Consider the following 13415-nt stretch of genomic DNA (forward strand, 5'->3'; position numbering starts at 1 on the left):
GATACATACTAGTATCAAGAGCAAATTATGTAAAGACTGAAACATTAGAGTCTGTATCGCTTTCTTTTTCAGGTTTCCCCCCCTCCAACGTATCACCTCTGGGCTCTCCATGCTCATCTCCTCCAGTCCAGGGCACACCTGCGTCAAGCCCTACCATCAAGACATGTTCAGTGCAGCTTCCTGAGCCGGTTGGGCCCCTGACAGAGCGGACCTCTGGCTCTGTGGCCCCCAAGAGCCACCACAGAGCCTTAACCCACAGCATGAGCGCTCCGAGCTCCACCACCCCGCACTGGCGGCCTCCGTCACTCTGCGGCAGGTAACATGCGATCGCACAGAAGATTAATTCTCCTGTTCCATTTTGATGAGCAATTATAAACATGGCACATTCAAATTCAAGAGGCTTCAAAAGCATTTGTGTCTGTTTGTGTGTATGAATATCCATTTGTGTGTTAATGAGGGAAATGAGTCATGTCTCTAGTCTACGCTGGGAGGACGGTTGATTTTACAGTTATCAGATGAGAGAGAATGATCAGGATGGAATAGCATATATTTTCTGAATGTGTTGGTGTTTCTCTGCTTTCTTTCCATCAGCTGTGGTAGGCCGTTCAACAATCAACTAAACAACGGGGTAGAATCTGTCAACAAAGGGGACAGAATACCCCATCCAGGTAAACAGTATAGTCTATGACAGCAGCCCATGATTATTATATAAAAGAAATGTTTTTCCAGAATTGAACCTGGTTGAAAACAAATTCTCTTCTAGCTTTGTTTACTAGGTAGATATTTTATATACTCATAGCTTCTCCACAACTGCCCCCATTGTTACTTTGTATAACCACCAACATGGTTACATTAAATTGCACACGTCTAACATGTTTAATGTCTTCCCAGATGAGCGTGCCGTAGCTTCTTCAGACTATGACAGCACCTATGACAGCACCTATGAGACCAACCACAGTGACAGCAGCGACTTTGCACAGAATGAAGAAGAGGGAGAGGGAGGCAAGAAACTGCCTGAAGCAAGCGAAGGTTGCAGGGAGTATCTGGCACACGGCATCGTTCTTCACCCACTCCTGCCATCACCACAAGTAGGCTATCACAGAGGCTTAATTTGGTATTGGCGGAACAAAAGGTCATCTTTTATGTGCTTTAAGGTTTTTCAATTTACTCCAAAGACAATAAGAATATGAGAAGAAACAAGATGGATCATTTATTTCGATGAGGTTTAATTTTTTTTCAATGACTTTAACATTATTTACTCTCTTAGTTAGACTACGTGCAGTGCCGATTAAACACCTTCCTGTTCCAAATGGGACTTTTTTTTGCCCTCTGGTATCGCTGCTTGCTGCTTTCTAGAGAACTGCTCATCCAAATAACTTCACACTGGACACTGCACTTCCTTGGGACCTGAGCAATTCACCTAGCAATGCTAAAGTATTCCCATCTTTTGCTAACAGCTAGCTATATGGGACCAGGCTATGTCCGGGAACAAAACACATTCTAAAAGTTATATTGCTGATGCTTGAAATGTTCAAGTTTGCTACAATGCATCAACTCCAGTCTTTCCGTCTTCATTGGTTCTTGCATGTACTGTAGTGAGCAATGCAGAGCAAGTTGTAGCCAGCATGCCCTTTTGGCAGCGTAACAGTTAATAGGGGTCCTCTCTTAATACACTACACAAAGTGTAACACACTATTAATAAATATGTCCAGTAGGTGCTGCTTGCAGTCGACACTGCACTTTCTTGGCAATACACTCGACAAATGTGAAGTCGGATGAATGGTTGTGGAGAAAATCTAAAGATAGAGAGACAGACATTTTAGTTAGATATAGTGCTCAATAAACAATGTAATTTAAAAAAAGAATGTGTTTTCTTAAATTCAGGAAGCAGTGGTGCAATTTGATATATGTGTATATACTGTATGTACAGGGAGAACTGCGAAATTTGAACCCTAACAGTGAAAATTTATTGTACTTGCAAGTATTTATCTGTATCTTTCTGACCTCTCCTCTGTTCCCCTACCCTTACAGGACAAGCCGATCTTGGCAGAGGAGCCTCTGGTGATGCCAGCACTGGAGCCTTTGATGAGTCAACTCAACAACTGGAACTTTCCCATTTTCAGTCTGGTGGAGAAGACCCATGGCAAGACAGGCTGCATCCTCAGTCAGGTAGACACGAATTAGTGAGGATATGTTGAAAACTCATCTGACATTTATTTAATGAAAACACATCAATACTGAGTCAATTAAAAGAAACTCGTTTTGACGAACATTTTCACATGTATGTCATCAGCAGCTTAATGTGTGAGTAATGTTAGCTGTCAGTACAGGCAGTCGGAGGAATTAGCATTTTAGGCTTACCACCACCACAAAAACAACAGCAACACTATAATATGGAAGCAAAAATCAGTGATACACGCAGTGTGAGTGAATGACAAGTGACTTGACCCAACAATGCATCTGAACATCTCCAACTATTCGACGTGACTCGCAGTATGTTTCTCTCGTGTTATATCCCAGGTTTCCTATAAGCTCTTTGAGGACACAGGTCTATTTGAGACCTTCAAAATTCCCGTGCAAGAGTTCATGAACTACTTCCATGCTTTGGAGAATGGATACAGGGTCATCCCTTGTAAGTAGAAGAGCTCCATGTTTGTTAAATGGTTCAAGTGAATTATTGATATTGAACATTACCTTTATCTGCCACAAGGGGGATGTATCACATCATCCTAGTAATAAAACACTACTGACAGGACTAGTTTCAGCTTTAGTTATTTATGGCATGCTCTTATTGTTCACAGTCAACAGGGATATCAAGTTTCCTCTTGGTGTTTGATATCAGAAAATAATCATATCTAATTAGCGGCAAGGTTTATGTCAATTTATATGGAAACCTACAGTAGATGTCAGGAAACCTTGAGCTCTTAAAATGATTTTGCAGCATATAAAATCTTAATGTTTCTTAAAGGAATTTGAATGACAGTATGTGACAGAAGTAAGAACACTTAGTAGTAGGGTTTTTGATACATGTTTTCTACATTTTTAAATATAAACAGTATGTCTAAAGTTTTGCACTGTAGTTTTGCTCACCAGTTTTAGCAGTTTCGGGGGGAAACAATACACTAATGTCTGGACTGCTCTCCTGCAGACAGATGAGATAACAAGTAACCAGCCTCTGTACATTTACTGTAACTGAATACATTGCCTTGTGCCAAATAAAATAGGAGCATTGTCTCTTGTCCATTTTGTGTTGAATATATGCCAACATGGAACGTTCCCATAAAATAGATCTATGCTAAAAGACAGAAGACCTATACTTCAGCAATGTACAGATTTCTTGTCTGAACGAGGCTTTAGTGATTGTTGCTTTTCTTCAGTTTAATGGTGTTACACTTCAAAATGTTAAGACTGCTCAATCCGGGATTTTACCAAATCTTACTTCACTCTACTTGTGTGAATTAGCATTGTATTTCACTCTCCTCAGATCACAACCGGATCCATGCCACTGACGTGCTACATGCTGTTTGGTACCTCACCACTCAGCCTGTACCAGGCCTGCCCACCCTGCTGACTGAGAATGGGATACACACCGGTAAGGACGTTGGATACATACAGTCGTTCCAACCAACCTGCAAGAAAGATCACTCTTGCCCTGCACCCCTGTGGCTCAGGGGTTAAGATGCTGACCATGAATTCAATTTGATTCAAATCTGGCCCCGGATCTCTCTTGCTCATTTCCTGGCATCCCTCTCTATTATTACTATTTGATAAAGTGATGAATGGCCCCAAAAACAAATATAGAATTAGAAGAACCAATGAACCTCATGTGGTTGGAATTTGTTAGTTGTCTCGGCTCCTTTCTCAGTGGTGTGATAACATTTGCATCTGGATCGAACATGAAATACACACATTCACAGAGGGAGGCTTTTTAAAAAAACAAAAACTGAGTTACTTAAGATACACAAATTGTAGCATGACAGACAGCCAGGTGGGTAAAATTGTGTTCACAAACAGAGGAGAGGTGTAATCACACAATGACAACAGACCTTACAGTCAACAACATCCTGGGGATAGGTAATGTAGAGTAGATAAAATGAGTCAGAATGCTAAAAGGATTTTTCTAGATAAACAGTCTAATAGCACCATGTCTTACATCAACTAATGAGGTGGCAGCATTTGAGCAAAGAGCACCATCAGTGACTGGGACATGAGCTGTGTTTTCTTTTGGCCCATAGAATCAGAGAATGGCATTACGCCTGGCGCCACAGGCTTCCTGATGTCCAAGATGAACTCTGTGATGGAGGACAGCTATGGCTCCCTGGCTGGCCTTATCCCCGGCCTGGAGCTCATGGCCCTGTATGTCGCTGCTGCCATGCATGACTATGACCATCCTGGAAGAACCAATGCCTTTCTAGTAGCTACCAGTGCACCACAGGTAAAGGCATAAGTGCGGCTGTGTGCAGCATGCACAATGTGTGCTAATTGGAACACCAAAAAACAATGCAACAACCTAGGGGGAATATCATGCAACAATAAACATTTAACAGTTTTAAATGACCACAGTGTAAGTACAAACCAACAACCCAAAGACAAATAAGCTCAACCAGCATCTTACAAATGTACTTTCTCCTCTTGTTCTACCACTGTAGGCTCTTCTGTACAATGACCGCTCAGTCTTGGAAAATCACCATGCAGCTTCAGCGTGGAACCTCTTCATGTCTCGACCTGAGTACAACTTCCTGGCTAATCTTGAACATGTGGAGTTCAAGCGCTTCCGCTTCCTCGTTATTGAAGCAATCCTAGCCACTGACCTCAAAAAGCACTTTGACTTCCTTGCAGAGTTTAATGCAAAGGTGAAAATCTGTGAATTAAACTGTAAAACAAAAAAGGTACTATCATCATCATCCAGCTGCAATTATTGTTGTCATTGGTTATCTTTTATCAGCTCCAGCTCAAATAATCTGTTCAATTCTTGTAATAAAAACAGTCTTTTCCTCCCTCTCCCAAATTGTCCTTAGCCAACAATCAATCAGTGGGGAAGGATTTACGATCTATAGCTGTGTTGTTCTTTCCCACACAAACCTTCGTATGCACATCTCCCCAGGTGGGCGATGACGGGGTGTCCGGTATTGATTGGACCAATGAAAACGACCGATTGCTGGTATGCCAGATGTGCATCAAGCTGGCTGATGTCAATGGACCACTTAAGTGTAAAGAGCTGCACCTGCAGTGGACAGAAGGGATCGTCAACGAGTTCTACGAACAAGTAACGTCATGCTCTTAAATCTCCTTCAAAATCTCAACTTTAGCATCTTATTAGCATTAGCGTCTTACACATAGATAAATGAAAGTGTACTGTACCAAGTACAGTAATTTCTAATAATATAAGAAAAATGTACATAAACATTTGCTCGCAAAAAATTATTAAAGTAAAAAAACAAAACAGCATGAACATTTCCGAATAGAAATTACAGAAATGTACACACAAGCATACAGAATAATTTTGTATTACTGTACATTACATTAGATAAATTATATCCACTTGACAGCAACAATATCTTTCTTAAGTTTGCTAATATTAGCAAACATTAACAACATTATTAACATTAATAGCCACCATAAGCTATTGGTCATACCTGAACCAATAGTAGCAGTAAAGAATGCTAAATAATGCTTTAGCTGCAAAAACAAAGTATACTTAATTAAAAAAGGGCAGGTTTTATTTCCTGTGAATTTCAAAAAGTGACATGGTCTAAAGCCACTTAAAAAAAGTTGTTTTAAAAATCAGCTTTAGGTATTATTTTAAAAGACTTAACAGTAAAGAACTCTACTAATCTGCTTCATTAGGAGTGTGTGGGTGTGGTTTGATCCGATTTGATTGACAATGACCAAACAACCCACAAACTGTCATAATATTCTCAAAATGTATTAAATGCTAATAAGCATAAAGGTGTCATTGTAATATTTAACTGCATAACAGCACCTCTGCAGCTGCTAGTGATTTTGTTTCCTGTTCAAGCACCCTTCAACAACTGGATGTTCCCTCTGAAAATATATGGAAATAAAAAAAAACAATCTCGCCTTCTAGCTCATGAATTTGTTAGAGACTATTGTAGATGGACGCCTGGCAACAAATCCTGCTCTTAACTAACATTGCCTTTGATTGGTCAGTTCAGCTAGCGCTGAGCAATTCGGTGAAGATACCTTCTGATTAACCAGGGAGATAACCCTGCCTAGCAACAACACGTCAGTATAACATTTGAGAGTTTTGAGCCCTAGTTCAAGCTTTTTGAGGCGGTGCATCAATAAAAGGAAATGTGGAAAGATTTCCCCCTGGTATTCACTATCAGCATTTATTTATTCATTTTTTAATGAAGGGAACTTATGTACCAAGGATATTAAAACACTGTGTGTAGCAGCTAGAAACATAATCACAGCTGCCCTGATTACTGAGGAAAGCCTCCCCCCTCTGATCTGTTTCTGTTTAGCATTCTCCTCTCAAACCTTCTGTTCAATTCTGAAAACAGCTTTGAGAAATATGTATGCCCTTTGAGCGGGAGCATCCGGGGAAAGGGGGTGGGAGGGTATGTTTTTCTCTTCAGAGGGGAGACGGATGAACTAAATGAGTCATCAACAGCATTCATTCACAGTTACACAGATGAAGATCACAGGGATGGAACTGACACATACACACACACACACACACAAAAACTCATATTAATTATACACGCATATACATTATGCTCTGCAAGGCACCAATTTAAAATTCAAACATTGACCCTTTTGTGGCTATGATAAACAATTCCCTTTTCTCTCCCCCCCACTACTATACACTTACACAAACCTATCACATGAACCACTAATGTAGTGTGTATAGGTTTCAGGTTGCCATAGCAATGGGAGCCCTTGCCCCTCTGTCCTTCTGCTGAATCACCTTAAAAGCCCTGCCATCAGAAAACAAACAAAAACTCAACACATGACTGTCACAGCATTTGAAAGTACAACTAAAAGCTATATCACATCAGATATGGCAACATAAACTACAGCCACGCACAGAGACAGATTTAATTTCAAGAATTGTGAAAATAATGGAAAATGAAAATGTTCCTCTATTTTTTGTTCCATTTTCTGTTGAGAAAATCACTTCATATTAATCAATTTGTAATTTATTTTCTATGGGGAACAATGCATTGTGCTGGCACAGGCAGTGAACAGGTGTGTTTTGAAGGTTACTGTAGATATGGCTTCTTGTGTGAAGATGAACAGGGCCACCAAGAATGCAATCAGCAGAATAAATCCCAAAATTAGATTCCACTGCCAGACTGATAACCTGTTTTTGCGGGAATAAAACAGGAGAAATGAAAAGGAATGAATGAGTGAGGAAGGAACTGCATGGCTTCACTTTGGCTCGTCTTTAACCCCCCTGCATATACCATAGAACCATTGATGTTACTCTTGAATTGCTTGTTTGCGTATTTTGATGCATTTTAAATCTGATTTAAAATTGAGTTTTGTGCATGTGAGCTAACGTTACTGAGATTTAAATTAGGATACCCTCAGCAACAAGGAAGAAACTGGTCAAATGTGTTTGCCAGTAATGTTGTGAAATGGGAAAACAAGCTAGTTAAAACATGAAATGTCCCATCAATGTGCATGCAATATTTTGGATAATTACCTTAAACCCCACAGCTAGTGGCTGTTTGTGCTGTGTGTGGAAATGAGTAGGGTGAATTATAATTCACATGGTTGTGGAAATATAGTGTTAAGTGGGCTCCATTGTCATGTCAGAAGATGAAACAGTATTTTAATTTTTTTAATGCTCTTCACTTACCGTTGTTTATTATGTCAATCACGTTAGTTTCAGCACAGCCGCCCGCACCTAGGTGCCAGGCACTGTGGATTGGATGTGTTCCGCTACTTTTTTTCTCCCTGCAACTCCCCGAATCAGCGTCCTCTCCATTGTTCCAGGACCTCCTCATTTACAAATTAAGCCCTGCTTGGGACCTTGTGACAGTCTTGTTTACATGGTTGATTTGATTAGATTAGATTAGATTCAACTTTATTGTCATTACACAGGTAAAGGTACAAGGCAACGAAATGCAGTTTAGGTCTAACCAAAAGTGCAATAGCAGTAAGTGCAGGATATACAATGGTTTCATAAGTGCAGGACATGGATATGTACTGAATAAACATAGAAATGAATACTATTTTAAACAGAATTTTACAGATAGATTTGTCCTATGAATATAATATATAGACAACAAGTATTGTGAGCAAGATATACAGCTAGATATGTACTGAATATTATATACAGTTGGATATTACTATAAATAGAATTTTTACAGATATGTACAATGAGCATAATATACTGATAGTTGTTATTATGTTATTATAACAGAGTTTACAGGTGAATATGTACTATGAATATATATATATATATATATATATATATATATATATATATATATATATATATATATATATATATATATATACAGATGGCTCTTACTATAAACAGAATTTTTACAGATACATATATAATAAGTTAGGCTAAAATGAGCAGTATAACAATGGATTTTAAGGTAGTATAAATAAAGTTTGGGCAGAAGCTATCCAAATTAAACTGCAGTAGAAAGTAATTGCATAATACAGTTAAAGTATTGTATTGCAGATATATATGTAAACAATTGGTACTGTAAATAAACAGTCGGCAGTGCAAGTTGAAATATCAGTCAAGGTAGTTAGTGCAAGATGCAGATATAAACATTTGTTACTATAATAACAGTTAGCAGTTAAGGTGAACATGACAGTATTGCACATAATAAAATGGAGGCAGGTGTGAGGAGGGAGAGGAGAGTCTATCAGTATATGAGGGGAGTGGGATCAATGAGGATTAGAGTTCAATAAAGAGACAGCTCTGGGGGAAAAAACTGTTCTTTAGTCTGCTGGTCCTGGTCCGGAGGCATCTGAAACGCCTGCCGGAGGGCAGGAGAGAAAACAGTCTGTGTGCTGGGTGATAGGAGTCCTTAAGGACGCTGCGAGCTCGATGCAGACAGCGTTTCCTCTGGATGTGCTCGTTGGTGGGTAGTGGAGTCCCAGTGATGCGCTGGGCGGTTTTCACCGACTGCTGCGGTGCCTTGCGCTCTTCAACAGAACAGCTCCCATACCTCCCTGTTGCACAGTTGGTCATGATGCTTTCTATTGCACAGCGATAGAAGTTCACCAGGATAGTTGAGGAAAGATGAATCTTCCTCAGTGTCCTCAGGAAGAAAAGGCGCTGGTGAGCCTTCTTGACCAGGCAGGAGGTGTGGGTTGACCAGGACATGTCCGCCGAGATGTGGATCCCCAGAAACTTGAAACTGGAGACACGCTCAACAGCCATTCCATTGATGTGGATGGTGTCGTGCATGCCTCTTGACTCTTTTCTGAAGTCCACAATGAGCGCCTTCGTGTTGGTGGTGTTGAGGAGCTGGTCATTTTACTGCACCATTTGGCCAGGTGCTTGATCTCCTCTCTATAGGCAGTCTCATTGTTGTTGCTGATGAGACCAATCACCGTAGTATCGCCCGCAAACTTGATGATGGAATTCGATTCGTACACAGGCTTGCAGTCGGAGTTGAAGAGGGAGTAGAGAAACGGGCTCAGCACAAAGCCCTGTGATACCTACAGATCAGCCATTGCTTGTATAGATATTTTTCTTGTTGTAGTCTTCTTGAGCTACTTTCCCAGAGGTAGTGTATCTGGTTTAAACAGCTTGAGTGGTGTTAAGTTTACCTAGATGTGGATGCCTGAGAATGGATCAAAATTTTAAATATCAGTATATTTGGTATATAATTTACCAACCTTTATAATAATGTAGTTCTTTTGTAAAGTTATAAATTAAACAATAACAGCAATCAGAAATACACAAAAAAATGAAAAGCAGAAAGAAACATTGATTTACAAAAAGGGAAAGACACAAAATGGCCACGGTGCAAAAACAAAGCCAGAACACACACATGAAATATTCACAAACACCTCTTATGTACGGAACCGTAAAGCTTGTCAATAATATGTTTTTATTAATTCAGTTGCATGTTATTTATGCTTTTTGAAGGTAATTATGCCATACGTTTTATTTTGTAAGTGGTACTTTGAATATGCAGTTCAGTAACAAAGTACTACTTTTACAGTGGGTAAAACTAATGTTTTCTCTGTTTTCTATGCCTTGTCTGTTCTCTTCTAGGGTGATGAAGAAGCAAGTCTGGGCCTTCCCATCAGCCCTTTCATGGACCGCTCCGCTCCGCAGCTGGCTAAACTACAGGAGTCGTTCATCACTCACATTGTGGGACCTCTGTGCTCCTCCTTCGACTCTGCTGCTCTTATGCCGGGACACTGGGTTGACGTAGCTGAGGGAGAGACAGAGGCAGAGGAGGCAAAGGAGGGACAAGATACAGAAGAGGAAGAGGAGGATACGGTGGATGAGGACTCATCAACAGGTTCTGGCACCTCCCGTATGTTAACCTCTTAGTATTTAATGTTGCAGAAAATATCTTACAGTTACAGTGTGTCTTAGAATTTTTTTTATTTGCTTTATTCCTGAGGTATATATGAAATGATTTACACTACTCATATCGGTCTGTGATAATATGAAGCAGAAACCAGGAGACGCTTAGCTAAGCTTAGCTTAGCATAACGACTGGAAACAGTGAAACCGCTAGCATAGTCTCGCATTAAATTAATTTTAAGAGGTGCTGTGGCGGATTTTCTAACTTTTGACAGAGTCAACCTTGCCGTTTCACCCTGTTTACACGCTTGATGCTAAGCTAAAATAACCATATCCTTGCTGTAGCTTCATATTTTAATGTATAGACAGTAAAGTGTATCAGTTAATCATCTTTTATCTAACTCTTGGCAAGAAAGCAAGGTCTTGGCCAACCTTTTCCCAGGATTGTGTCTAACTGTTGACTTGTATCTGACAGAGCAACAAGAAACCAAAAAGGTGATCAGGAGGAAAATATTTTGCCAGATAACACAGCATATTCTGGAAAACCATGACATGTGGAAAAGAGTCATCGCTGCAGAAGCTCAGGAGGAAGCTCGGAAAGAGGACTGCATCAGCAGCCCCACCGATCCAATCACAGCCATTCATGAGGAAGAGGAGGAACAAGCAAGCAAAGAGGAAGAGTCGACTGAATGCCTTGATGAAAGGGAAGAAGTGCCGGCTTTAGAGGAAGAAGAAATGCTTCCACAATCCTAGACATCAGGGGGAAGGGAGGAGGAATCAGAGTGATAATATGAACTTTGACCTCCTCTTAAAACCAGGAATTTGAAAGTTGTCTAAAATGTTTTGTTTCTTTCCTAACTAAACTCTTGATATGGTAGCCAGCACATCACTTTGACACAACACTGTAGAAGATGTTTTGGGTAACATGTGCCTAACAAAAACTGGATTTGAGGAGAGGGATGATGCATGCCCGGTTCATCTGACAAGGGAAGAGAGGTGGGATGAGCAAAAGAGCGAGTGGCTGAGGAGTAGAAGAAGAAAAAGAGAATGATTGGGACTGTACTTGTTTTAGCTGTGGTGTTTGTTTTAATCTGGATCTGCTGCCCCGCCCTCACCCAGGCTGCCCATCCTGCAGAACAACACTGATTCACAGATTCACTCCACCAGTGAGTAATACACTGTCACGAACCCCCTCTCCATCCCCCAACCTTCTCATTGCTCCCATTCTATCCGCACACTGTGGAGCCACCCAGCTTGTTGAGGATGTACAACAAGTCCCTTTTCCTTGAAGACAATGGGATGAAAGCCAGGGAAAAAGCTGCATCCACTGAGGCTCAACCGTGTGGATTTCAGAGGGAGATGAAAAAATGGGCCAGTTGTAGTACATTGTTTGTACAGACGTAAACACACACACAAACACACACACACACACACACACACTACCCTACTGTAGAAACACATTCCATTCTCAAATAGGAAGTTTCACAAAGAACCCTGTTGCTCCAAAAAGCTTTATTCTCGCTCAAGGAAACATTTTTAAACGTTTGTCCGCATGTTTTCTCCCGTTCTTTTATTACTTAAAGTCACGCTAGTAGACCCACATGTTTCCAGGCCACACATCTCAGGAAGGCAAAAACCCATAGAGAAAAAGAAACAAAACGGACTTGCAGTTTCCTTGTCGTTTTATTCGCAACTGCTTTAGGATTTTCTTTCTCTGCTATTTGCGATGATTTACTGATTTCCACTGAGACATTTGGTTGATGTGCTGATTCCTTTGCGAATAACGAAAGAACCACAAGGGAAACAAGGTTATTGATCACATGATATCACAATTCTATTGAATTTGTCTGATCTCTCAGTGGCAGCCTCCCATTGGACCCTATGACCCTGATCACATCCAGACTGACTTACAAGACACAAAACTAGCTAATAAGGTAACGTGTTTTGTTAAGAAAATATCATTTCCATGCTATGCGACTTCCCAACTTGTTTTCTTTACAGAAATGTACGCAGTAATGACTGAGTACATTTGAATTAATGAATGAATAATTAATGCTTACCTCTTTGCAATATCATGTTCAGCCTGGTATGTAGGCCAAATGTTTCAGATAGTAAAGTAAACCAGTAAGCCATAGTGGCCCAGGCCAGAGCTGTCTCACTGCTCCAAAACACCCAACGGGATCTACGTCAATAATATGATGCACTCCTTGGGGAGCCTATTGCCATCCAGGGGGGTGCTGTGTACCCACAAGACACTAACTGAAAGTTAAGACCCAAATTATTCATTTGTTACTTGTTGCAGAAAAGACAAAAAAAGTTATGCAGGACAAATACCATTGCCCATTTCTCATCCATCGATCCAAGCTTACTTAAAGAAAACGGGAGTTTATTTATTAAGTTCAGCAAAGTCAAGGTGCAAGCCACATACTGTCAGGGTTTTCTATACCTACACTGAGGAAATAAAAATTTAAAATTTTGCATTATGTAAAAAAAAGCAGAATAAGAGTTGCACGAATATTTAAACATGACAGATAAAGAGAAACATGCGCTTTGATAAAAGCTGTTATTGTGGATGATGTCTGCGTTCTGCATGGTTTCCTTTTAAAGCGCTCATATTATACTTTTTGGCGTTTTCCCTTTGCTTTTTTGTGTTATATATCTTCTTGTGCTTTTGATAGGCTTCATAACTGTACGTTCACACCGTCACCGACTTGAGGTGCAAAAAAGCTCAGGCCGCCCCGCCAAGGACGCTTGCCAAAAAGTACGGGGAAGCTTTGTGACGCTTTAGCCGCTCTGACGTGCCGCCGTTCGTACAGCGCAATTGGTCAAATCTGTGTTGTGAGCAACTGAATTGCATTCCCGCTTTCATGAATATTTCGCGCTTGTCCTCGATGTGTATCATTGGATAATTATGGATCCTCGCGAAGTA

At 40.4% G+C, this 13415-nt stretch overlaps 1 protein-coding gene across 2 annotated transcripts in view; it reads left to right on the forward strand.

The window, feature by feature from the left end:
• LOC117940416 (cGMP-inhibited 3',5'-cyclic phosphodiesterase A-like) overlaps positions 1 to 12857 on the forward strand; it is a 53268-nt gene extending 40411 nt beyond the window's left edge. For both annotated transcript variants that reach the window (XM_034865728.1, XM_034865723.1), the window contains 11 exons: positions 73 to 316; positions 592 to 668; positions 892 to 1088; positions 2032 to 2169; positions 2521 to 2632; positions 3485 to 3592; positions 4236 to 4435; positions 4650 to 4853; positions 5105 to 5266; positions 10226 to 10493; positions 10962 to 12857. In XM_034865728.1, the coding sequence (XP_034721619.1) occupies positions 73 to 316; positions 592 to 668; positions 892 to 1088; positions 2032 to 2169; positions 2521 to 2632; positions 3485 to 3592; positions 4236 to 4435; positions 4650 to 4853; positions 5105 to 5266; positions 10226 to 10493; positions 10962 to 11239 (1988 nt within the window). In that variant the 3' untranslated portion in view covers positions 11240 to 12857. The remainder of the gene's footprint in view (positions 1 to 72; positions 317 to 591; positions 669 to 891; positions 1089 to 2031; positions 2170 to 2520; positions 2633 to 3484; positions 3593 to 4235; positions 4436 to 4649; positions 4854 to 5104; positions 5267 to 10225; positions 10494 to 10961) is intronic.
• Positions 12858 to 13415: the final 558 nt, after the last annotated feature.

This window comes from Etheostoma cragini, chromosome 3 (assembly GCF_013103735.1).
Source record: "Etheostoma cragini isolate CJK2018 chromosome 3, CSU_Ecrag_1.0, whole genome shotgun sequence".
NCBI lineage: Eukaryota > Metazoa > Chordata > Actinopteri > Perciformes > Percidae > Etheostoma > Etheostoma cragini.